Source organism: Salmo salar, chromosome 11 (genome assembly GCF_965601325.2).
Source record: "Salmo salar chromosome 11, fSalSal1, whole genome shotgun sequence".
In the NCBI taxonomy this organism is placed as follows: domain Eukaryota; kingdom Metazoa; phylum Chordata; class Actinopteri; order Salmoniformes; family Salmonidae; genus Salmo; species Salmo salar.
The window spans coordinates 90,732,535-90,760,267 of record NC_138301.1 but is presented as its reverse complement, the minus strand read 5'-3'; the positions used below and the strand labels follow the sequence as shown (position 1 = coordinate 90,760,267).

The 27,733-nt window shown below is 43.9% G+C and overlaps 1 protein-coding gene across 1 annotated transcript in view; it reads right to left on the bottom strand.

Moving 5' to 3' along the window:
- Positions 1–27,733, bottom strand: part of cacna1bb (calcium voltage-gated channel subunit alpha1 Bb) — a 222,509-nt gene that overhangs the window by 59,215 nt on the left and 135,561 nt on the right. Inside the window, exons 15-26 of the mRNA XM_082958138.1 lie at positions 26,980–27,111; positions 15,764–15,836; positions 15,483–15,600; positions 15,060–15,127; positions 14,843–14,949; positions 12,368–12,430; positions 8,383–9,117; positions 8,114–8,313; positions 5,275–5,410; positions 4,942–5,071; positions 4,056–4,115; positions 3,645–3,751 (exon numbers count right to left, since the gene is read on the bottom strand). Coding sequence (XP_082814264.1) covers positions 3,645–3,751; positions 4,056–4,115; positions 4,942–5,071; positions 5,275–5,410; positions 8,114–8,313; positions 8,383–9,117; positions 12,368–12,430; positions 14,843–14,949; positions 15,060–15,127; positions 15,483–15,600; positions 15,764–15,836; positions 26,980–27,111 — 1,929 coding nt within the window. The remainder of the gene's footprint in view (positions 1–3,644; positions 3,752–4,055; positions 4,116–4,941; positions 5,072–5,274; positions 5,411–8,113; positions 8,314–8,382; positions 9,118–12,367; positions 12,431–14,842; positions 14,950–15,059; positions 15,128–15,482; positions 15,601–15,763; positions 15,837–26,979; positions 27,112–27,733) is intronic.

The following is a 27,733-nucleotide window of genomic DNA, read 5'->3' as shown; positions in this document are numbered from 1 at the left end:
CTGGAGCTATACAGTACATGCACATATCTCAAGTGAGGACCGAGGCAATAATGACTTAGTCTATATGTATTCCGTGGACACAATATACCTCAGTAAAGAGAGAGAAAAAACAGAAGCATGGTTCCACACAGATTGGGCGTGTTGACTTTTTCTTATCCAATGGGAGCTTTAGGTCTAACACACTGGCATGCAACAGTCATGCTCTGAAGACCTGGTTACCCTGGCATGCAATCTGGTAAGTCAACCCCCACCGGCGTCAGTCCAGGGTCTCAACACGTCTAGATGGCGAGTGAACCGTACCCTAATAGCATTCAGAAGAGCCGTGGGCTGAAAGGATGTGTGTGTTCACATCAAAGTAGCTCAGATCATCCCTGATTATCCTCGGTCACCGTGACTACAGCGTTCTCAGCTGCCCCTTTCCGAAAGAGAGCGCACAGCAGTTCCTGTTTACGGATGGGGGTATCTGTTTCCTTAATCATCGGCCTCTCAGTGGGTATTATTCCCAACCTTCTGCTCTTTCTGTTGTTTCCACCCAAGGCCAAACAAGAAGAGGAAACAAAATTCTCCCTCCCTGATCTGCCCTTCTCACTAACTCTTTCGCTATTTATGATGATGCTGATGAGGTAAGGATGTTTGTATGTGAAATGTGACTTTCTGATGACACTGTTTGTTAATATTGATTGATTTACTGTAATTCTTGGGTACGTTGGTATTGTTTAACCGTTCTTTACTTTAGCATGATGGCACACAATGGCATCAAGAGACAGGGTTTAATATGATTAGTGATTGTCTTCTGAAAGCTATTCGGAAGAGTCTTGGTTCACTGAGAGGGTAAGAGGGGGAGGGGGGGTGTCCTGCCCAGTGCAGGACAGAGAGTGAGAGCATTGGAACGCGATGGGGGAGGTTGATGGGGAACGTTTTGGGAGGATGGGGCTTTGGGGTCAGGGGTCAATAAGAGAGAGTGTTGGTCCCCACCTGGCCACGCTTTGTTGCGATCTGATGAAGAGAAACAATAATAAACAGAACACACACAAACACGTCACAAAACCACATAGAACAAACGGAAAGCACAGAAGAAATTATGGCTGCTTCATGAAGACAAAGAAAAAGGCAGAAATATACAGAAACACTAAGAAAAATAAACACTTTAAGCCACTTTAAGACGGTATTAATAACGCTGTTGAAGAGAGGAGGAGATTTAGTGGCTGGAGCTAGTTAGCCTTAAGACGTAATACTGAACATTGAAACACATCAGTAAGAGACAAATAATGACAAGCAAATGGAAGCATTTAACTCACTTCAAGTCAAGAGCAAAAAAGAGAAGAAACCTAGCATAGACTGATCTGAAAATGACAGCTTTAGGGGGTTTTGGTTGTCTATCTTCTGTTTCTGACAAGAAGACCCAGGCTGCGTCCTAAATTAAACCATACATAGTGCACTACCTTTGACCAGAGCAATATGGGACCTTTTCAAAATAAGTGCACTATATAGGGAATAGGGTGCCATTTGGGATTTTATATATTTTTTCTGACAGGAGATTTTCCAGTGAGATGGCATCAAGGAAGAGAAGACAAGACTTTCGACAAAAGACACATCTGAGAGTACCATCTATCTCTCTGTCTGTCTACCAGGGAAGTGAGCAGCTCAGAGATGGAGGCTAGGACGAGAAAGTATATCATCCAGATAACCTCCCTATCAGCTACCCAGCATTCCACAGTACCAGGAGAGGAACACATATATACCATACTGAGCCAGCATTATGGGACAACAACTACCATGCACACGCACGCACGCACACACACACACACACTTGGATGTATGAACATATAGACAGCCATTCACACACACATACAGTGACCACACACACACACACACACACATCTCAAACGCACCTACTGTTCCATGCAGAAATATCCTCTCAATGATGAGACCGTGTGAATTTTAAATGGGAGAGTAAATCAATGAACATATGCAAATAAACCGAAGAATATACAGTAATATAATGAATGTGAATCTATAGGTATATAGGCTAGTTAAGCAAACGGACTGAGCAATGAGAGTGAGGCTGCTGGCTACAGTCATGCTACGCTACATACCTACATTATACCCTGGACAGGCAGTGAAAGACAGACAGACAAGTCAGACAGGCAAGACAGACAGGCAAGACAGACAGGCAAGAAAGCAGGCAATCACAAAGGCATTACCCCATGAAGCTCCTGAAAGCAATCCAAGCCACAAAAGAGAAAGACAGAGGGACAGTTTGAAAGAAAGGGGAAAGAGACAGAGTCAGCGACACAGAAAACCACAGAGGAACCCACCAAAACACAGTAGGCTACTGCCCGGAAAAAAAGAGAGAAGAGGCTAGAAGGATAGAGAATAAAAACAACAGCAATACAGATGTGGTCAAATTTGCTACTTCAGAGGTTATTACACGTTAGCCCCATCGTGACACCACTGGGTGTAAAACAATTGAATGAGCTGGCAGAGAAAACACCATTTCCTTTTACTCCAGAGACGCAGATGGCTGGTCGGCATGCTTGAAGAGACTGCTTTTCACCTTCCTTTATTGTCTTTGAGTCTTTGAGTGTGTGTGTGTGTGTGTGTGTGTGTGTGTGTGTGTGTGTGTGTGTGTGTGTGTGTGTGTGTGGTGTGTGGTGTGTGTGTGTGTGTGTGTGTGTGTGTGTGTGTTACTCGCCATAGAAGCACCTGATGACTTTCTTTTGGGCCTTGAGTGAGAGAGTTTAACTCAGACAGGCATGTTTGTTAATTAAATGGCCACCGGACTATTTACATTGACCCCCCCTCCATTTGTTTTGTACACTGCTGCTACTCGCTGTTTATTATCTAAGCATAGTCACTTCAACCCTACCTACATGTACAAATTACCTCGACTAACCTGTACCCCCACACACTGACTCAGTACCCCCTGTATATAGCCTCGTTATTGTTATTTTATTGTGTTACTTTTTATAATTTTTTACTTTAGTTTATTTGGTAAATATTTTCTTAACTCTTCTTGAACTGCACTGTTGGTTAAGGGCTTGTAAGTACGCATTTCCCGGTGAGGTCTACACTTGCTGTATTTGGCGCATGTGACAAATAAAGTTGGATTTGATATGATTTGTACGTGCGCCAGCAGGGGGAGCCAGTGTGTGACTGAGGGGGGAATCTGTCGAGGTGGCACACTGTAGGGGAGAGGTGCTGTTGGCTGAAACAGGCCTTGAAACAGTAATAATACTGTAATTAATTTAAAAGGGCAAACCAGGGTTGATCCATGCATTTTGGACCTTTAAATTAATGATATATAGCCATTCATTTTTGAAGAATATAACTTATAAATGTCTCATGAGCTTTGTTCAACTGTCTTACCCTACCATAATACACAACATCAACTTGTTTTACTTGATTGCTTGTAAACAATCCAATAGTAAACAAACACTGTATAGTTTTAAAACAGTCCTTGCATCCATGTTCCCGTCTTCGAATTTGAGAGAGGTTACATTTCTCCAGCCCCCGTCCCTCAGCTGTTTACCAAAACAAATAGTGAGGTGACCGATGTTGTTGTTTTCGGAATCACCTGTAGCCACTTTAAGCCCTTCTACAGCTGCCAGAGGAACATACAGTACGTCAAAGTGTGTACTTACGAGCAGGCGAAGGCCACCAGCGCTCCACTGACCACGATAAAGTCCAGGATGTTCCACAGGTCGCGGAAGTAAGAACCAGGATGGAGGAGCAGTCCCAGGTCTATCATCTACACACAGAGTTAAAGATGATTGAATATATGGGGGGAGATGATCCACATTAAACTAACCGTTGGCAATCTCACCCTCTGAAACAGTATAAGTGTCCAAGGGATGAACATTACCACTCCAGTAAAGAGCCCTGATATTGGATGTAGTACTTAAAAAGGAACCAGATATCTCCCTTCCAACTTGAGGCAGCTTTGCAGTGCAGCTATTCTGAGCTGCAACCTAAGAGAGTACCTCTGTGTATGCTATTCAAACTGTCCAACGTCCATTTGCAACACGTTCCCCAGCATGACATTGACCTCTCACCTTAATCACCATCTCAAAGGTGAACACTCCCGTGAAGACGTAGTCCAGATATTTGAGCACCTGCAAGAGGACATATGATGGTGAGAAACGATTGAACCCTCTGTCAGAAGTCACACAGCCTCTCTCTTCTTTACTCTTCCCCAAGACACAAATGCGCAAGTGAACAGCAAACCTGGTTTCAGAAAACAAATAAAGCAAGACCTCACGGCACAACAGCTCTCCCCCGTGTGACCTACTTGTTGTGTGTCTGTACTGGCATGTAGGCGGAACTGATAGACGCGTTCATGTTTTGAAATGTATGTAAATTGTAAAATATTTGGTCTGTAATGTCTTTTTCGTTGTGTGTCAGACCCTTGTAAGACTAGCTGTCGCCATTGGCAATGACTAATGTGAATCCTAATAAATCAAAATCAAAAAAGCAGGGAATAGCCTTAGCAGCACTCAGCTCATGTTTATTCCAGCTGAGCCCTTCACTAGAATGCTAATAAGTTAAGCCTGTCTTTCTGAAGACCCAAATGAACTCAAAAATACTTTACAGAAATACTGTGCACTCTCACACAGTCTAACTGTCAGGTGATATTAACAGAAATTCTAGAAGCTTCTGTCAGCTCAATCAGGCCTAATGAATCAGCTAGTCAGTCAGTTAGTCAGTCAGTCGGAATGAGGACCAGAGGGGGTTGTGGGATTTGGAGGCAATCTAAGTCCAAATTCCTTTAGCGCTAGTAGAGACTGCTCCTGCTCCTCAGGACCCAAAAAGCCAGCAGCCCAGTGTGTGTGTGTGTGTGTGTGTGTGTGTGTGTGTGTGTGGTGTGTGTGTGTGTGTGTGTGTGTGTGTGTGTGTGTGTGTGTGTGTGTGGGGGGGGGGGGGGGCACTTGCAGTACTCACGTTATTGCGGGGTGCATTGGCCTGCACAGGGTCTTCAGCGGCCAGGGCTATGCTGCTCATGGTGATGACCGACAGGATACACATCTCAAAGTAACGCAGGTTCACTACATAGTGGCACAGCCGACGCACCCTGAACAGCAAAGCACAGGTCATCTCGCTGAGTTCACTCAACATACCCTCCCAAAACGCTAACAGAACACTGAGTTGGACTCAATACAGTAATGCAGAAAAAGTCTTACTGCCTTTATAGGTAGAACTATCACTGTTACATTGCACATATATGAGCAAGATCAATTAGAGCCAGCAGGTTCGATGTCTCAGGGCCTGACTTACGGGTTGGTCTGCCCGAACACAAACATGGAGCTGTAGGGTAGAATGTGTTTGGGGCCGTTCTTCAGCTCCTCCTCATCCTCCTCTAAGTTCTTCTTCTCCTCGTTCTGGGGGAGGCTCTCACAGTCTATGTTATTCACTATCAGAGAGAGAGAGAGAGAAAGAGAGAGAGAAAGAGAGAGAGAAAGAGAGAGAGAGAGAGAGAGAGAGAGAGAGGTATTGACTGAAGTGTTTCCCCTGCAGCCCATGCCTAACAGGAGCATAACACAGTGTGGCACTGACTGAGGTACTGACTGAGGTACAGACTGAGGTACTGACTGAGGTACTGACTGAGGTACTGACTGAGGTACTGACTGAGGTACTGACTGAGGTACAGACTGAGGTACTGACTGAGGTACTGACTGAGGTACTGACTGAGGTACAGACTGAGGTACAGACTGAGGTACTGACTGAGGTACTGACTGAGGTACAGACTGAGGTACTGACTGAGGTACAGACTGAGGTACAGACTGAGGTACTGACTGAGGTACTGACTGAGGTACTGACTGAGGTACTGACTGAGGTGCTGACTGAGGTACTGATGTGGATACTGACTGGGGTACAGACTGGGGTACAGACTGGGGTACAGACTGGGATACTGACTGGGGTACAGACGGGGGTACAGACGGGGGTACAGACTGGGATACTGACTGGGGTACAGACTGGAGTACTGACTGGGGTACAGACTGGAGTACAGACTGGGGTACTGACTGGGGTACAGACTGGGGTACAGACTGGGATACTGACTGAGGTACAGACTGGGGTACTGACTGGGGTACTGACTGGGGTACTGACTGGGGTACAGACTGGGGTACAGACTGGGGTACCGACTGGGGTACAGACTGGGGTACCGACTGGGGTACAGACAGGGGTACAGACTGGGGTACTGACTGGGGTACAGACAGAGGTACAGACTGTGGTACAGACTGAGGTACAGACTGAGGTACAGACTGAGGTACTGACTGAGGTACTGACTGAGGTACTGACTGAGGTACTGACTGAGGTGCTGACTGAGGTACTGATGTGGATACTGACTGGGGTACAGACTGGGGTACAGACTGGGTTACAGACTGGGATACTGACTGGGGTACAGACTGGGGTACAGACTGGAGTACAGACTGAGATACTGACTGAGGTACAGACTGGAGTACTGACTGGGGTACAGACTGGGGTACAGACTGGGGTACTGACTGGGGTACAGACTGGAGTACTGACTGGGGTACTGACTGGGGTACAGACTGGGGTACAGACTGGGGTACTGACTGGGGTACAGACTGGGGTACAGACTGGGATACTGACTGAGGTACAGACTGGGGTACAGACTGGGGTACAGACTGGGGTACAGACTGGGGTACAGACTGGGGTATTGACTGGGGTACAGACTGGGGTATTGACTGGGGTACAGACTGGGGTACTGACTGAGGTACAGACTGGGGTACAGACTGGGATACTGACTGGGGTACTGACTGGGGTAATGACTGGGATACTGACTGGGGTACAGGCGGGGGTACTGACTGGGGTACAGACTGGGGTACAGACTGTGGTACAGACTGAGGTACAGACTGAGGTACTGACTGAGGTGCTGACTGAGGTACTGATGTGGATACTGACTGGGGTACAGACTGGGGTACAGACTGGGATACTGACTGGGGTACATACTGGGGTACAGACTGGAGTACAGACTGAGATACTGACTGAGGTACAGACAGGAGTACTGACTGGGGTACAGACTGGGGTACTGACTGGGGTACAGACTGGGGTACAGACTGGAGTACAGACTGGGATACTGACTGAGGTACAGACTGGAGTACTGACTGGGGTACATACTGGGGTAATGACTGGGGTACTGACTGGGATACTGACTGGGGTACAGACTGGGGTACAGACTGGGGTACAGACTGGGGTACTGACTGGGGTACTGACTGGGGTACAAACTGGGGTACTGACTGGGGTACAGACTGGGGTACAGACTGGGGTACAGACTGGGGTACAGACTGGGGTACAGACTGGGGTACAGACTGGGGTACTGACTGGGGTACAGACTGGGGTACTGACTGGGGTACAGACTGGGGTACTGACTGGGGTACAGACTGGGGTACAGACTAGGGTACAGACTGGGGTACAGACTGGGGTACAGACAGAGGTACAGACTGTGGTACAGACTGAGGTACAGACTGAGGTACTGACTGAGGTACTGACTGAGGTGCTGACTGAGGTACTGATGTGGATACTGACTGGGGTACAGACTGGGGTACAGACTGGGGTACAGACTGGGGTACAGACTGGGATACTGACTGGGGTACAGACTGGGGTACAGACTGGAGTACAGACTGAGATACTGACTGAGGTACAGACTGGAGTACTGACTGGGGTACAGACTGGGATACTGACTGGGATACTGACTGGGATACTGACTGGGGTACAGACTGGAGTACTGACTGGGGTACAGACTGGGGTACTGACTGACGGGGTACTGACTGGGGTACTGACTGGGGGTGGGGTACGCTGGGGACTGCGGGGTACTGACTGGGGTACAGACTGGGGTACAGACTGGGGTACAGACTGGGGCGCTGGGACGCTGGGGACTGCGGGTACTGACTGGGGTACACACTGTGGTACAGACTGGGGTACAGACTGGGGTACTGACTGGGGTACTGAGTGAGGTACAGACTGTGGTACAGACTGGGGTACAGGCGGGGGTACTGACTGGGGTACCGACTGTGGTACTGACTGGGGTACTGACTGGGGTACAGACTGGGGTACAGACTGGGGTACTGACTGGGGTAATGACTGGGGTACTGACTGGGTATGATGGTGGTCTCTCTGGGTGGGGCGGTGATGGTGACAGGGATGTGGACAGTGTTGCTGTTGAGGCCTGCCTGGCTGGCTCTGTGGCTGTTCTTCTGGTTGTCTGCATCCTCTTGCTTCTCTCCAGCCTGTAGACCTGCAGGAGGCTGCACAGGGCTGGTGGCCAGGCTCTCCCCTTGAGCGTCCAGTGAAGCTCTGTGGTGATGACATGACAATAGTAAAAAGAGGTCACTAAAGCACATTGAGAATGCGCTGGTCACTCACCTGTGTCCCTGGTCCCTGTCTCCATCTCTCTTCCCGTTCTCTCTGCACTCCTCCCCATCCAGAGTTGACTGGGCCCTGACCATGCGGGAGCGGTATCTCCTCCTCTCTCCGTTCCCCTCTCCGTTCCCCTCCTTGTGCCCCCGGCCCTTCCTCTCCACTCTGGCCCCGTTAGCCAGGGCCCCGTTCCCCTCTCGGGGCTGTCTGTGGGAGTGGTGGTGGCGGTGCTCCCTCTCCTCCCCCCCTCCGTTCACCCCTTCCTCCGGGGACCCCGCCTGGTGATGGTGCCTGTGGCCCTGGCCCCCCTCTCGACTATGGCTCCTCTCCACCTTTCCTTCTTTGGGCCGGGGCCCGTCTGGGTGGTAGTGGTCCCTACTGCGGCTGTGGTGGGTGTGATGCCTGCTCTCCCCGTTCTCCCCATTCCTCTCCCGGTGGCGGTGGTGCTTGCGGAGTTGTGGGCCGTGGGGGTCTCCCCCCTCTTGCTGGGTGTCTGCTCCGTCTCTGTCCTCCTTGGGGGGTGGTGGTTTGTCCCCGTTGCCTGGCTCCACCACTAGGGGGCGGTCGTTGTGGGTCTTCATGTCGGGGCGCAGGTGGAGGGCGGAGGAGACACGCAGGCGTTCCTCTGGGTCCAGCTCGTTGAACAGAGCCTCGGAGCTGGCCCTCAAGTTGTTTTGACGCAGCTGGTTAGTGCGCTGCTCCCACACCGACATCATCTTACTGGCTCTCTGCTGATCCTTACTGCAGGGTGGATGGACAGGGAAGGGGAGGGAAACCTGTAATTTGTCAAGTTTTAACATGCTCACCCAAACCCTCTACAGGTACACAATGGGCTGCGTTTGAAATGACACCCTAAGCTTCATATAGTGCACTACTTTTGGCCAGAGCCCTGGTCAAAAGTAGTCGACTATGGAATAGGGTGCCATTTGGAATGCAGCCATGGCCATGTCTGAGGGACCACGGTTACCATAGTGATGCTTTTTTGTGAGGCCTAACATGCATGTGAGAACATGTGATGGGTTGCATGAGTGATGTCATTTTCTCCTTGCGTATGCTTCCTGCTTCCTCGATTCATGTGAGTTACTACTATGGATGGAAACAGTTAAGGATGACAATTCTCCAGTATTGTGAGCAGCCAGTACTGACCTGCATAATGGGTCTGCAAGCTGTCATCTCCACCCCCTACCACCAGCATCCAAAAATACCTCACATGTTGACTTTTTAGTTACTTTATTTCTCTGAAAGGTGAGCTATCTTGCCTAACAGACTGGAAAACTTGAGTACACACAGAGAACAGGAAAAATGAGTCTGGTTTTAAGTAACCTTAAAGGGATAATCCACTCAAAAACATATCTTTTGGTATTTGTTTCAGTAGTCCACTATTGGCACAGTCCCAAAATGTTGTGCATGTCAGCAATCAGGTTTTCAAGATATACAACTTTAAAAATGCTAATTGTCACAGACAGTGTGATACATTTTGCATCATATGATGCAAAACTCATCATACCGGCTGTATTTCTACATGCTTGAATGGCAATAGCTTACATACACTTGAAAACCCAGAGAATCGATAGAACATCTTTTAGAGATGTACAAAAACAATATAACATTCAAAATGGGTGAATCTTTCCTTTAATACCAAGGCCAAAATGTAGTGGATTAGTGTGGAGATGGGAGAGAAATTATAGAGTTCAAGTAACCCTTTGTGTTCCTTCTGCCATGGGATATGGTAACATCCATAGAATGTGGAATTTGAATACAAGAATGGACATGAACCTTGTTGTTAAGGATAAAAAAGGTCAGCGATTTTGGTAATTGAGTTGGTAAGCTGGTGGCCAACCAGTGCTGTGATAAGATATTGAGTAAAACAATGAATTTGAAGATTATCTGCACAGTATGTTTGTTAGCTAGCTAGCCAGCCAGTTTAAGTGGAACGATTCCAATCGTTTTTCTAATTAACTGCCAATATCGCGCAGCCAATATTCCATGCAAACAATGCAGTCAACCCACAGCCAAACACTGTTTGACATCAGTTGATTACAGGACTTAGACAAGTTGTAAATGAATAAAGTACTGATATTGTATCATATTATAACACTCACAGCTTTTAAAGAAAACAAACATATATATTTTAGAGGCTATTTACACAGAGAACCTGTGTAAACTGTTTTTATAATTATTTGACAATTCTATTACACAATTTCTGATATATCAGATGCTTTACGTAAGTTAAGTAAAAGCAGGAGAAGCATCCCCTGTGCCTCTGCTGCCATTTATTCCAATTCGACTGCTTTGGATTTCTCCCTGACCACAATGGCTGCCATGTTCATGCCATTCAGGAACGTTGAGGGTTTTTAACATAGCCCCTCTAGAAATCCAATAGGATCTCTATGGCATCATCACGATATGAACAGATCCTGATCCTAAGCAATCATTTCAATGATGCTTTCTATGTACATGTGTTTTTATATGTGGTTGACTATATGAATCTGTGTGTACAGTATGAATGTACATGCAGACCTATGTATGTATGTATGTATGACTAGTAAGGTTGCCCCCTTGGTGTCACCTGTACCTAAAGACTTGATGGGCGGGGGAGTAGATAAAACAGACAAAAGTAAGCATAGTAAGAAAGACAAACAAGCAACAGACGGATAGGCAAACAAAGTATGCAAGGCATAGGCAGTAAGTAAGAGAGACATATCGGCCACAAACAGACATGTTAGTGAAATATGTGCTCTTGTTATGAGAGGTAAATCACAGTGAACAAGAAAAAAATACACACACACACACACACACTCTCTCTCTCTCTCTCTCTCTCTCTCTCTCTCTCTCTCTCTCACTCACACACACACAAACTCTCTCTCTCTCTCTCTCTCTCTCTCTCTCTCTCTCACACAAAATCTCTCACACACAAAATCTCTCACACACAAACTCTCTCACACACAAACTCTCTCACACACAAACTCTCTCACACACAAACTCTCTCTCACACACACACACACAAACTCTCTCACACACACACACACACACACACACACACACACACACACACACACACACACACACACACACACACACACACACACACACACACACACACACACACACACACACACACACACACACACACACACACACACAGAGAGAGAGAGAGACTAGCACCATCAGCACCACACCACAACATTTAGAAATATGTGTCGCTACTAATTGGTAACAAATGATAACGAAGTGTCAGGGAAGACTAAGTCAACAATTCAATCGTCTAGTATGGCAGACTACCACTTGGTTACTGTACTATATAGTTTGGCCCTCACTCATAGTGTGTTGAAAAAGAGAAACCTGGGTCATAAAAAAACATAAGCTGTAAAACTGCCAAAGTGCCTGGGGAATTGACTGAGCACAAGGACATGATATATTTATATAGAAATGATTCACTCTATAGCTCAGGTTATACTCTCATCACCTCAGGCATCAACACAGTGCAGACGAAACCTGGCGCTATGCACAATTACATATCCAATATTCAGAAATACACACACACATTTACACACATGCACACATTTACAAACACGCATTTACACACATGCATTGCACACAAGCGTTTAGACACACGCGCGCACGTGCAGGTACGCACATACACACTCTCTCTTTTGCCTTAACTTCAGCAAATATGACAAGTGTCATTATTTTAAATCTCACTCTAAAGTGACAGCCACCAGTGGATTCTCCAGTTTCAAGCATATCTCAACACTGGGAGGACTCATGGAGAGAGTGATGAATAGACGGATTGGGAAAGCTAGGTGGAGCATGAGGCTAAAGGAGAGATGGAGTGGATGGGGTGAGGAAGAGGGGGTGTCAGAATTGGAAGGAGGGGAAAGAAGAGAAGGAGCAAGGCAAACAGGGGAGCAGAGGGAGGCAGGTTTGGGGGAGGAGAAGGGGGAGGAGAAGAGAGGGGGTGAGAATATTTTAACGGAGAGCAAAAACTCACGGTGAATGTACGCTGGAGACGGACGAGCTGCGAGAGAGTACATCTCGATTTTGCTTTACAAAACTGCACATGCAGAAATAAAACAAAAAGACAAATAAAAGAAAGAAAGGATAAGACAAGCCAAAAGGATGTGGTGGGGAGAGGTGGAAGTCAGTCAAACTCCTCCATAAAGTGTCCGTCTGTCCACCTGTCCCCTCCACGATCATAAAGGACTAGTCTAACAGAGCTACAACTACAGTAGTGGTTAACACTTCAGCAGTGGGAGTAGTGTACACTATACAGTATAGATAGTTTGTAGTCCTGTAATACCCTACGTTGTACTACTGTAGACCACACATTGTTACATACTGCGGTCAAGTGACTACCAGGGGTGGAATAGAGGCAGATATTGGGGCAAATATTAAAAATAGATACTAAACCCCTTCACTGAAGTGTTACCAAAGACATCAAATTGAAAACATTCTGAAGAAATAACACGAGTCAACGTAATGAGAGAAATGGCATCAAAGTGGATTTTCAAAGTTCAATACACAATGGGTTTACAAAGCCTTTCAAATGTTAGAGTGAACTTTTCAATCAAACAGACAATAGTCTTCGTTAAAAACATCATGATTACTTTAGTGAATAAAATATGATTATGGATTCACTCCATCAAGAGTAAAAAGCTTCGTAAAATTGCACATTATGCAGATATCTAAAATAAAACATTCTCTGCCTGCTTTGAAATAGACTAACAAATGAACAACGTTAAGGTTTAATCATTCTACTTTACAAAAATCTAAATGAAGATAATGCAATCTGCTACAGAATGTAATCTGTTACAGAATGTAATCTGTTACAGTATGTAGTCTGTTACAGTATGTTATCGGATACAGTATGTAATCAGATACAGTATGTAATCTGATATAGTATGTTTTCTGATACAGTATGTTATCTGATACAGTATGTAGTCTGATACAGTATGTAATCGGATACAGTATGTTATCTGATACAGTATGTAGTCTGTTACAGTATGTAATCTGATACTTAATGTAATCTGCTACAGTATATAATGGCAAATGCATCTTCAAAAGTAATCATCAGGATTTATACAGTAGGCTACTGTCAATCTAAATGTGCTTATTTATTATTATTCTCGGTTCACCTAGAACTAAAATCTGCCTTAATTTGGTCAGATGCTCATCTGTCATTGAGAGATAAATTATTAATTATTTTTAATGATTTGGTTTCTTAAACAAACCACGATTCTGACCTGGGCCCGTATCCACAATGTGTCTCAGAGTAGGAGTGCTGATCTAGGATCAGGTCCCTCCTATCCATATAATCTTATCCATTATGATCTTAAAGGCAAAACTGATCAGCATTCCTGCTCTGAGGGTCTGCATCAATATGTGCCCTGGCCATTGTGGTCACAGTCAGGACACAGAGGCCATATCATATCCATCTAATAAACCATGTGTCCCACCTGGGCTGAGACTGACATTACTGATGCATGGTCATGTACAACCCAATGACTTATTGACCGTCAAAATGTTTTGTCAATATTCGTTATGTTGTCAATAGAGGGCCAAGCTCATCTCTTACCTAATGCATAATGGCATCCTTAATGCCTAGTGATGAATTAGTCCTAAAGCCAATACCAGTGGTGAGAGGGCATGGCTGTGTGGTTAGATACAATAACTAGGTTATAGGAGATGTTCTGACTGACTCCATCAGACTCTAGTAGATGACTCAGTCATATCGATGTTCACTAAATGAGAGCGAAAGAAAGGCAGAGGAAACTAATGCTGATCGGAGATCAGTTTCAGATCAAGCATCCACTCCTGTCAATATGTAATTGGGGATGTATACTAAATGGCACATATAGGGAATAGGGTGCCAATTGAGACACTGTCCGTGTCACCTCTTCCACCTCAGTATGGGAGGAGGATAACAGAGGGGCGGGCTCCCAGTTCTGTAAGGCAATCATGACCAACATTACAACGCAATTGGGGGGATATTGCCATAGACGGGGGAAAGAGAAGGATCGTAGTCAAAGCACACACGTAAAGAGAAACATATACACAGAAGATTACAGTTTAGTCGTTTAGGAGACACTTTGATCCAGAGCGACTTACAGGAGCAGTTAGGGTTAACAGACAGATTTGTCACCTAGTCGGCTCCGGGATTTGAACCAGCGATGTTTCAGTTACTGACCCAGCGCTCTTTACCAATAGGCTACCTTCCACCCCGTAGACATATCAATCATGTAGTTAGGAGAATACACATGGACAGAGGCAATATCACAACAGAGCTACTTTGAGAGACAGTGTTCAGAGCCAAGACACCAACATCAACAGCACATTGACAAAGGGCAGAACAAGCTATATCTGATACTTCACAGTATAACGACAGGCTGATGTCAGAATAGGAGGGAACACGGAAGGAAGAGACCATGTTTGGAGAGCACAGGGGGGACTGGAACATTAGACTTACACAGCGATGGAGATGTTGGCTGCTGACATGGGGCTGACCTCCTTCACCTCCATGGCCTTCTGCAGGGCCAGCTTCTTATTGGCTTCTTCCTCCTGCTTCTCCTCATCCTGGACCAATAAACCAGAAGGGATGGGTAACCAAGGGTCATTTTATTCAGAAAAAAAAACAGAAAAGGTTCCCAGGGTAGGACATGGTTCCTTGCGTTCCTCAGCCTTACCTTGGTGAGCTCCTGTGCATTGGCGAGGTTGTCGACGGCGATAGCCAAGAAGACGTTCAGGAGAGTGTCTGGTTGGAACTAAGCTCAGGAAAAAACTTGACACAACAGTAGTGGCTTTCACGGCTAAGCCATTGTACATTACAATCAAACACTTTGACCATCAGCAACAGACTAGATGGCATGCCATTAAAAAAGGTTACAGTATCACTCAAACTCAAAATTCACTGGGGGAACCCTTCTAGGGGGGTCCGGGAGCATGTCCCCCGCAGAAATAAATGTTAAAAATGTACAGCTCTCATTGCAGCACTTCTCTCCGGTGTTTTTTCATGACATGAGATATTTCTATTTCACTCCATAAATGCTTCATGCAGACGAAATCTCTGATATCCATGCAATGGCACGACTTAGGATCAGACAGGATACAGTTTCCAAAGAGTGTGAGGACGATGAAGTAGACCGATGAGAACATTCCCCGCCGCACGCCCCCCTGAGACTCAATGCCATGATACATTACTGCATTCCAATCCTCGCCAGTCAGAATCTGACGTTGATCAGAGAGATGAAGAATACGCAAATTATTCATAATTCATAATAAATTAACAAAATATTGAGTTATGCTGCAGCATCAAAAGTTCAGCAGTTATGACTTTCAAAAGTCTAACACAGGCTAATAGAAAGATGAGTCATTTAGAGACAGGGTGCACCTGGAAGACGGTGAGAATGGCCGCCGGGAAGGTATCGAAGTTGGTCGTCGGCGTCTCCTCTTCGAAATTAAACCTTGGAGAAAGAACGAACACATCAAGTCAAACTGAAGACATCTGGCTTGAGAGATGACAGAGAGGACGTTCAGAATCAGATACATTGGCTTCCATCCAGGTTGGAGTGTAGTGACCCTAGTGGTCACAGCAGATGAAATGGGACAACAGAGCACAGTGCTGTATGTGAAACACAAATCAAATAGGAATTTAATCCAGGCAATATCATCAAACAAACTGGGTCAATGGGTTGTTGTGTATAGAGCTATTATAATGACATTTGCAGTCATTGGATATGCTACACCAACTCTGAATTACTGAAAGTCTGCCAACTGACATCAACTGGCAGGCATACTCTTTGAAAAAAAACCTGTTCTAACTAATTCAGTGCAACAACAGCTTTCCATTATGTTGTGTCTCAGTACACATACACATAGCATGTGCACCGTAGGCTACTGTAAGCTTCAAAACATGCTTTCTGTGCATGGAAAGGATTCCATCAAAATACCCACACATTACAACATTCATAGAGAAACGCTGCGTTGAACAATTATTGATTTCCTTTACTTTCACTGTTTGAGTGGTTTCTTTGTGGAGATGACAGGACAGTATTATGTGCCCATAGTAAGAAAACAAACCTCACAGAGGGCTCAAGACCCAGGCATTATTTTTACTGTTACATTACATCACAGTCCACCCCCCCTCGACCCAAACACAGTGCAAGGTTCCAAGGCTCCAGGTGAGGATTGGCCTAGGAGATGGTTAAGGTTGTTTTATATGACAGTCATGAAATAATACAGAGCCATGGAACACCAGGAAACACAAGTCACCAGGGAGGGAGCCACACACCACTCCTGATGTGACGCCTGAACTATCTACATGGTATAGTGTAGAGAAACAGACAAGGATGGTGTCCCAACTGGCACTTTATTCCCTTTATAGTGCACTACTTTTGACCGGTGGCCCATAGGGTTCTGGTAAATAGTAGTGCACTATAAAGAGAATAGGGTGCCATTTGGGACGTAGCCAGAGCATGAGGACAGGTTTGAAGAGACCTGAGCATCAGAGGTAGTTTTGGAGTTTATTTTTCATGTTCTGTTTTCCTCTGCTGTGTGTCAGTAGCTGTGACTATAGCTATTAACTAGAATACAACATACATGTATCAATGTCTTCTGAAGCACCCACTGAGGTATAACCACAAGCTTACACAAAACAAGACAGGTCCAACCTCTCCATAACAAGCAATACAACTCTCAGTGGAATAGAGGTTGAAAACAGATACTTTTAAATTGATTAAATAAATAATATAGATTGTCAGCAATGAAACACGCTCAAGTATTTTAAAATGTATCCTGCTGTCACTTTTAACCCTGATTACACAACTGCCACCAGTATCACTTTCATTGATTGGTACTGATACTGACCTTGTCATATAAAGTGTATATTCTCGTGTGTATTTATTCTGTTTTCATGTGTATTTTATTATTTCTGGTGTGTATTTCTTTATATGACTTAGTATAGCCAACCTGTTGAGGAAGACATTGCATGTATTTCACTATACTGTTTACACCTGCTGTATCCTGTACATGTGAGAAATAAACTCTGATTTGATTTTATATTTGGTTATAAACTTTGTGTAAACATGCCGTGATTCATTGTAGCAACAAACACATTCATAAGGTTATCCAGGTCAGTAGTATGACCTTACCAATCCCACACACACAAAGGAAATGTTGCTCTATCAAGTCGTCAAGAACCCCAACCCCATGTTAAAATGACTCCCTCCCTTTTGAGGAACAAACCTGACAAAACCTGAGTCTGCAGTCTCGAAACTGAAGAAGACGTGAAGAAGTGAGAGAATGAAATAAAGATACAAAGGAGGGATGTATAGTTATCCCACAGAACAAGAAAAAAACACCATTGCACAGATACATGCTACCTATGACACTATGATCATTCACTGCTAACACAGTAAAACACTGACCATCCCCTGCGACCACCTGATCATGTGTCTACATGTTATACTGTACATGTGTGCAGAGTCAGACAAGATGCGCATTTTCATAGGAGTACTGTTTCTCAAACCGTCAATGGTTTAACAATCGCTCCAATGAAAACACTGTTGATTGACTTACCTTAGCACTTGCAAAAGCCGTTACATACAGTCATATGCATGTCCAAATATGCATAATGGTCTATGAGCGTAGAATACGACATACGATGCATGTGTCATTTGAGATGGGCATTCAGGATGGGCTTTGTCAATGCTGAGTTGTGCTTTCCCCTTACCCTTTGAATGCTCAAAAATTCTGACAAGGTTACACGATAACCCCAATGAGTTATTATAAATGTATTACTAGATAGACTTGCAATGTACACTTAAGAAATTGCTTTGGTAGAGATCACACTGGTGTGAGTGAAAGACACTGGCGTAGCACTAACTCCCGTAGTCCCCCAAGGCGGGAGCCCATGATCTTTGGGGACCCCCAATCTTAGGTTTAGGTTTTTTGGTTGGGGTGCCCCCAGAGGTCGGGCCCCCCAGATAGCATATGAACACATCATAAGCCATAAAATAAATGTTTAGAATTACAGGAAATGTACTTTGAAAGTGCAACATTCTCTCTCAGCATCATGACAAAATGTGTGGAATACCAGGAAATTAGGTCAGATATGCTTGAAAGCTGAGACAATCCTTGCCCAGCAGGGAAACTGTATTTTTATTTGTGAAATAAATGATTTTGTTGCATTATTTGATCTTCAAGTGTATTTTTAGGGGAATTTTATAAGGAAAAAGATTTATTTTGGGAATATTTTTAATTCTTTCAACATTATTAATTTCCATGTCTGCTCTATGCCCAGAAATGCCCTTGTCCAGAGCATAGGATCACAATTTTAAATCTCAAAAAAAGTGTATCAAATTCTAAAAACTGCCAATAATGGATATTAACTGAAAAAAGATCTTATGTAGTTTCTTGCAATAGCCCTCTGTGAATTATTTCTCTCAAAACTGTGATTCCAAAGAAATGCGTCCAGAGATTTGGTGAACTCTGTCAGACTTGTCTAAAATCCTAAATGAATCAGGAATGAGCAGGGCCAGCTATACCATAAGGACCCCTTATTCATGTCTCTACATTTCTTATTCATGTCCTCAATACATGTAGTGCAACAAAGTTCTCTACTTTTGATAGATTTAAACAAACGATATTGGAATCAGCATGGTCTTAACCATCTCCATCTGCCTGATAGAATATGAATTTCGGTCCAACTATGTTACATTTAATTAGGTTTTAGAGTCAAAACAACTACTGTGTATACACCTTGAATGAAGAAGAAAAATGCTATTTTTGTCAACTCCATAAGATTTGTTCCTAACTTCAGCTGTGTTTTTTTTGTGGGGATTTTCAAATGAATACATTTCCATAATTTACAAATGTTTGTATAAAATTTTTATTTTTAGAGGCAAAAATATGTACAGTGAGGGAAAAAAGTATTTGATCCCCTGCTGATTTTGTATGTTTGCCCACTGACAAAGAAATGATCAGTCTATAATTTTAATGGTAGGTTTATTTGAACAGTGAGAGACAGAATAACAACAAAAAAATACAGAAAAACGCATGTCAAAAATGTTATAAGATGATTTGCATTTTAATGAGGGAAATAAGTATTTGACTCTGCTGCAAAACATGACTTAGTACTTGGTGGCAAAAGCCTTGTTGGCAATCACAGAGGTCAGACGTTTCTTGTAGTTGGCCACCAGGTTTGCACACATCTCAGGAGGGATTTTGTCCCACTCCTCTTTGCAGATCTTCTCCAAGTCATTAAGGTTTCGAGGCTGACATTTGGCAACACAAACCTTCAGCTCCCTCCACAGATTTTCTATGGGATTAAGGTCTGGAGACTGGCTAGGCCACTCCAGGACCTTAATGTGCTTCTTCTTGAGCCACTCCTTTGTTGCCTTGGCCGTGTGTTTTGGGTCATTGTCATGCTGGAATACCCATCCATGACCCATTTTCAATGCCCTGGCTGAGGGCTGGAGGTTCTCACCCAAGATTTGACGGTACACGGCCCCGTCCATCGTCCCTTTGATGCGGTGAAGTTTTCCTGTCCCCTTAGCAGAAAAACACCCCCAAAGCATAATGTTTCCACCTCCATGTTTGACGGTGGAGATGGTGTTCTTGGGGTCATAGGCAGCATTCCTCCTCCTCCAAACACGGCGAGTTGAGTTGATGCCAAAGAGCTCCATTTTGGTCTCATCTGACCACAACACTTTCATCCAGTTGTCCTCTGAATCATTCAGATGTTCATTGGCAAACTTCAGACGGGCATGTATATGTGCTTTCTTGAGCAGGGGCACCTTGCGGACGCTGCAGGATTTCAGTCCTTCACGGCGTAGTGTGTTACCAATTGTTTTCTTGGTGACTATGGTCCCAGCTGCCTTGAGATCATTGACAAGATCCTCCCGTGTAGTTCTGGGCTGATTCCTCACCGTTCTCATGATCATTGCAACTCCACGAGGTGAGATTTTGCATGGAGTCCCAGGCTGATGGATATTGACAGTTCTTTTGTGTTTCTTCCATTTGCGAATAATCGCACCAACTGTTGTCACCTTCTCACCAAGCTGCTTGGCGATGGACTTGTAGCCCATTCCAGCCTTGTGTAGGTCTACAATCTTGTCCCTGACATCCTTGGAGAGCTCTTTGGTCTTGGCCATGGTGGAGAGTTTGGAATCTGATTGACTGATTGCTTCTGTGGACAGGTGTCTTTTATACAGGTAACAAACTGAGATTAGGAGCTAATCTCAGCTCGTTACCTGTAAAAAAGACACCTGGGAGCCAGAAATCTTTCTGATTGAGAGGGGGTCAAATACTTATTTCCCTCATTAAAATGCAAATCAATTTATAACATTTTTGACATGCGTTTTTCTGTTTTTTTTGTTGTTATTCTGTCTCTCACTGTTCAAATAAACCTACCATTAAAATTATAGACTGATAATTTCTTTGTCAGTGGGAAAACGTACAAAGTCAGCAGGGGATCAAATACTTTTTTCCCTCAATGTATGTTCTGAGTATCTGTTGTCAACTCTGTCACTGTCAAAATGTATTGGTCAATATTCTGAACAAATATTTTAATCAGTGTTCTGCAACATATGCTTAAACAATTGAAGTATTTGCTGTGCTAGAACTAAGGGACAGTGTTTGCTTTTTAAATGTTGTTTTATGTTCTAAATCTAGAATTACATCCCAAAATGCTAACGAAATTAGCCCTGGAACATTTTATAGTGCTATGAAACAAAACAAAAAGACGTTTGGAGATTTGTATTACATATTTGAATAATATAATGTTAGAATTAAACTATCAAGGCCTTTAAACACTTGTTGGACAATAATTGTACAAATGAAATACATTTTATGGTGTCTGACAGAGTTGACATAAATCCAGTTAGTTGCATTTTATGAAACAAACTATGTAATAATTAGGAGGTTGTTCCTTTACATGGTGTGATAGCTGATGCTTTGGTCAATCAAAATATATCTTTCAAATGTTTCTAATATTAAGACAAATATTTGTATACATTTGTTTGAGTCTGTCCCGTCTTTCATGAATCCCTGAGCGATGAACAACAACATTTTCTCTCAGCCTCATGGCAAAATTTGTAAAATAGCCTGAGATTAGCTATAATTCTGCACATTTTCTCTCTACCCTTGCTCGGACCTGCGATACGCCACTGATGGAAGCGCATCAGAATGGAAGTGATGGCGTGAGGACAAAGCATTAGAGTAACGGTTGGATTGGGAAGACGGCAAATATGGTTACCACAGCAACCAGCTTTATAAACGACTCCTGATCTACCCTGCTTAGAGAACCAGCAGTGGTGGTGGTGGGGCATATGTGTGTGTGTGTGTTTGTGTGTGTGCGAGAGATAGTAAGTATAGGGGTGCTAAGTTCAATCAGCTGGATTGTCCACCCGCAAATATGCAGCCGTGGTCTTTTCCCTCGTTCCCTCTTTCCCTTTTTCTCTCTTGGTTGGCAAGATTAACTGGAGGCAGTGGCAGCCGCAGCATGCTCTGGGGCCTATGTGCAGACCTCCACAGTGTTTACTCTGATAATAGGGATTGGATGTTGTTTCGCTCCCACAAGGCATCTACAGGGACTTCATTTAATCAATCCTCAAACAGAAGCCTGTGAAAGCAGGCTCTGGCACAACGTGATGTGCATCTGGCCCTGCTCTGTGGAGAATGAGAGGAATATGCTCTAGTTTACAACAGGAAGGGATATAGCGTGCGGCCACAGTCCTCTAGACTAGAGTATTTCCCAAAAGCACGTAAGGGATATGATATGTAGCACACCTATAAGGTAGCAGGTAGCCTAGAGATTAAGAGTGTTGGGCCAGAAACCAAAAGGTTTGAATCCCTGAGCCGAAGAGGTGAAAGGCACTTAACTGTAATTGCTCCTGTAAGTTACTCTGAAGAGTGTCTGCTGAAATGATCCCAAAAAATATAAAACACCATCTCTATCTAATAGACGAGGTAATAATCAGATGTTTACATGAAAAAAACTAATTCCAACTGCATTATCTTTCTATCCTACCCATCGTTCATATTAGCATTTGATTTTAGCTTCTCACATATCCCCTGCTAGCGGTGATGTCCTGCAGACATTCAAATCTCTGCAGGGCAGGAGACTGCTCCCTCAAATGGTTTACTTTTCCTTCCTCCATGAAGTTTACTGAGAGATTTGTCTGGGGTTGGCTGATAGGGGTGCAACCGCTGCAGTGTATAATCGACTCAATCATTAGCTGTCTGAGTATAGCTATTGAAGTGTGTTTATGCCTCGTCTCTGTCTCCCAGGTGTTTTTACATGGAGTCGGGACACAGGTGGATTACATAGGAAAAGAACAATGGATCCAGACTCATCCATTAACTGAAAACAAGTCATTTCGTGCAACACCCCTCTGTGACTTCTAACCTTTTTCACGCGAGTTCCTAATATCTCTAACGGTCGCCCCCAGCGTGAGTTTTTTTTAATGAAAGGGATGTCAGAATGCACTCATTGTTCCAAAATGTAATTGTTACGCAACAGGAAAGTTAACCCATGCTGCACTCAAACCAAGGCACGCTGCCTGCTAACTATCTGTAGGCTATGTTTCAACTTGTCAATTTGAAATAATTTTCTAACAAGTTTTATTTTCTAACAACATTGTGTTCCACCTCCTCATTAATTCACATAAGAAGTAGCCCATTTCCCTGTTGCGGACTATTTATGTTTGAGGCTTTACTGAGCCGGACAGACTTCTCTCTTCGACAAGAGCCAAAGCACTTCCCCAGTGTTTCCCCAGATCAAGTATGTAGACATTTGTGCATCTCTAGTCAGGGGGCCTTGCACAAACTTTTCCCCCTGGCACATTGTCTGGCTGGCGCCCGCATTGCCTTCATTGTTGTTGGACTTTGGACATGTGTGCGTTCCTATCAAAGTAAGTGCCTTATTTTCTGTAAATTGTGTTGTCTTTTCTGCTGTAGTATACTGCATGTACAGTGCTTTCGGAAAGTATTCAGACCCCTTGACTTTTTCCATATTGTGTTATGTTACAGTCTTATTCTAAAATGTATTAAATTGTTTTTTCCCTCATCAATCTACACACAATACCCCATAATGACAAAGCAAAAACAGTTTTTTGAAAATGTAGCAAATTTAAAATATGGAAATATTACATTTACATAAGGATTCAGACCCTTTACTCAATACTTTGTTGAAGCATCTTTGACTTTAGCATTGAGTCTTCTTGGGTATGACACTACAAGCTTAGCACATCTGTATTTGGGGATTTTCTCCCATTCTTCTCTGCAGATCCTCTTAAGCTCTGTCAGGTTGGATGGGGAGCGTTGCTGCACAGCTATTTTCAGGTCTCTTCAGAGATGTTAGATCAAGTTCAGATCCCGGCTCTGACTGGGCCACTCAAGGACATTCAGAGACTTGTCCCGAAGCCACTCCTGCATTGTCTGGTCTGTGCGTTTAGGGTCGTTGTCCTGTTGAAAGGTGAACCTTCGCCCGAGTCTGAGGTCATGCACGCTCTGGAGCAGGTTTTCAAGGATCTCTCTGTACTTTGCTCCGTTCATCTTTGCCTCAATCCTAACTAGTCTCCCAGTCCCTGCTGCTGAAAAACATCCCCATAGCAGGATGCTGCCACCACCATGCTTCACCATAGGGATGGTGCCAGGTTTCCTCCAGACATGACGCTTGGCATTCAGGCCAAAGATTTCAATCTTAGTTTAATCAGACCAGAGAATGTTGTCTCTCATGATCTGAGTGTCTTTACGTGCCTTTTGGCAGAATCCAAGCGGACTGTTATGTTCCTTTTACTGAGGAGTGGCTTCTGTCTGGCCATTCTTCCATAATGTCCAATCAATTGAATTCACCACAGGTGGAATCCAATCAAGTTGTAGAAACATCTCATGGATGATCAATGGAAACAGGATGCACCTGAGCTCAATTTCGAGTCGCATAGCAAAGGGTCTGAATACTTATGTAAATAAGGTATTTCTGTTTTGTATTTTTAGTACATTTGCAAAAATGTCTACCATTTTTTTTCTTCGCTTTGTCATTATGGGGTATTGTGTGTAGATTGCTGAGGACATTTTTTTATTTAGTCAATTTTTGAATAAGGCTGTAACGTAACAAAATGTGGAAAAAGTCAAGGGGTCTGAATAATTTCCGAACTCACTGTATGTATATGGAGCAAAATGTATTTATTGTTTTATTCACGTTTTCAAGTACTGGTGACAAATCATGCATTCCGATTCTTGCATAGATTGTAATGGACACATATGATGTGCGTAAAATACTTTTTAGAAGGTTGTACTGATTATGATGAGCTAATGGTAAGCTAATTGCCAGCTATGTGTGGCGCCATGTTTGTTGTCATCATACAATGCATTCTGGTTGTCACGCAAGTGTCTGTCGGTCGGACCTCTAGAAAGAGGCCAAGTTCTAGAGTTGGAATTCCGAGTTGGATGACAGTGCCAAAATAAAATCCCATTCGGAGCTCGTTTTTTCCCCAGAGTTCCCAGTTGTCTTGAACGTACTGAAGTCTGAAGTCTGAGATTTCCGAGATCCCAGTTCCCAGTTGTTTTGAACGCGGCATCAGATTGTAAATATGGTACCTCAGGGTTGCCAGCTCAGACCCCGTTTCTAGGGGTTTTATTTGTATTTAGCTTATAAACTTCTCCTGTGTTTGTCCCCCATTTATTGATAAATCCCCCATGATAGTAATATTTCCTGCATCATATCCCCCCACAATACCTTCACCCATTTCTACCTCCCATAGACTTGACACCCCCTCACAAATGAAATGAAGACCCTGACAAACCCCCCTAAAATAGTTTAAACCATACAGTATCTGGCAACTCTGTTCAGCTTTGGCGCTACGGTTAGGCAAAGCAGTAGGCATGTATTTGTACTGTATTTTTTAGGCAAATCATTGACTTTGTTTATTTGCGTCTTATAGTGAATGGCATTCTGGGATTAGGGAGATTTCGCTTGTCAAACATAAACAAACATGGCTGCCATCATAAATAATTTAGCTACTGTTAGCTTAGCAGACACGCATCTAATTTCTAAACAATATTTCTCCCTTGTGCTCACCAGAGATGTGGTACATTGTAAACAGGTCTGGCTGTTAGGTCGCTTAAACTTATGTTTTGTTTTTTGTCAGCACAAGCTTTTATTTAGACTGGTTTATGGAATGAGTTTAGCTGTGGATGTGTTCCATGTGATGATTGGATGATGAAGTTCGCATTTATCTTTTACAATAAAAGGTGAAGTTGAGGAATACATTTGTGAAGACTTTTATTTCCCATCAGTACAAAACATTGTTTAGATGCTTTTCAGACAACACTGCTGTTTAGATGCGTTTGTTGCATCATACGTTCTGTTGCTACTGTTCCAATCACATATTTGCGATGGTACGTTGCAGGGACCACTCAACAATGATCCCAAATATGTGATCGTACGCGTCAAAGGGTTAAAGAATATTCTCAAATCTGTGATTCCTAAGAAATGTGTTCAGAGATTTGGTCATCTAAGTCAGATTTGTCTAAAATCCTAAATGAGTCAGGACTGAGCAGGGTCAGCTATACCATAAGGACTCCTTATTCATGTCTCTACTTTACTAGTTCTCTACTTTTGATAGATTTTAAACAAACAATATTGGAATCACCATGGTCACAACCATACATCGAAGTTTATTTATGCCTTGTCTCTGTCTACCATGAGGTTTTACACTGAGTCTGGACACAGGTGGATTTCATAGGAAAAGAACAATGCATGCAGACTCATATCACATGATAAATGAGGCCCAACCGCTGAGCACCATGTGCACGTCAGAGCGTTTTCACACAAATCCATCAGCCCAGACTGTAGTGGCCATTATGACGGAGCTGCCCAGTTTAAATTGATCATGGCACCATGGGAACACTCTCTTTCTCCCTCCAAACAGCCCAATGGGAACGCAGCATCCGTCAAAGCTGTCACTCTGGGAGATAGGTGAGAATATGACACTGGAGTTTCCCTTCAGTGATCTTACCTCTTACATGCTACAATGGAAACGATAAACGGGTTAGCATTGGCAGCTGAGGTAAAAATCGAATGACAACGTAAACACTGTGTAAGCCAGACTAAAAAATGAGGAAGGTATTTTGACTGGCCTCTGGCCTAAATTATAAACCGTCCTACCAGATGGTGTGTTTGTGGCTGTCGCCAGGCAGAGCTGAGTTGGAGCCAGGGCTTTGATTAATAGAGCATAGCACAGATCAGGAGCTGTCATTGTCAGCCGAAGACATGGGGTTTTACACAGCCTGGTATCAAAGCTACACCGCTGCGCTGGTCTCTGCTGTGGCAATGTGTCTGACACCACTGCACTGCTGGGCCAGGGATTAGAGAAAGAGGAGGAGGGACTGGGGGACGGTTAGAGGTAGGAGGAGTGTGTGTGTGTGTGTGTGTGTGTGTGTGTGTGTGTGTGTGTGTGTGTGTGTGTGTGTGTGTGTGTGTGTGAGAGAGAGAGAGAGAGAGTTGTGGAGGGAGATTAGGAAACAGGACCAGAGAGGAGTCAGGGGTGAAAAGTTAGGGGTCAAGGGTCAGGTTCCATGGAGGAGTGTGGAGGGAATACTCACTGTCCTCCAAAGAGCTGCATGCCCAGCAGAGCAAAGACCACAATGAAGAGGAAGAGGAGGAAGAGCAAGCTGATAATGGACTTCATGGAGTTGAGCAGAGACACCACCAGGTTCCTCAGGGAGTTCCAGTACCTGGGGAAAACAGAGAGAAGAGAAAGGAAGAAGAGAAAGAAGAGAGAGAGAAAGAGAGAGAAATAGAAAGAGAGAGAAAGAGACACAAAGAGAGAGAGCGAGAGAGAGGGCGATAGTGAATGGACAGGGAGAAAAAATGTCCTATATTGTTGTGAATCAAAGGATTACTAATCTAGTGAGTATAAAATGACTGCTACCTAACGGTAGCCTTTTCCTGCAGTCAAATAACCTAGTGTCCTCATGGGTGGAATGTTATTAATAGTTTTCATCATTTCATAATTAATAAACTGTTTTTGGCATATTTTTTGTTAGTCTTCTGTGATGAATATAAAGTGTAATATTGGGATTCAAACTCTAAATGTAATACCTTGAAACTCTATATCTGACATGGTACAGGAGTCTTCTGTTTTCTAAGCCCATAACCATGTGTGTGAGGTGTATACTATTGTTTCTGTCACGCCCTGGCCATAGAGAGGGTTTTATTCTCTATTTTGGTTAGGCCAGGGTGTGACTAGGGTGGGCATTCTATGTCCTTTTTTCTATGTTTTGTATTTCTTTGTTTTGGCCTGGTATGGCTCTCAATCAGGGACAGCTGTACATCGTTGTCGCTGATTGGGAGCCA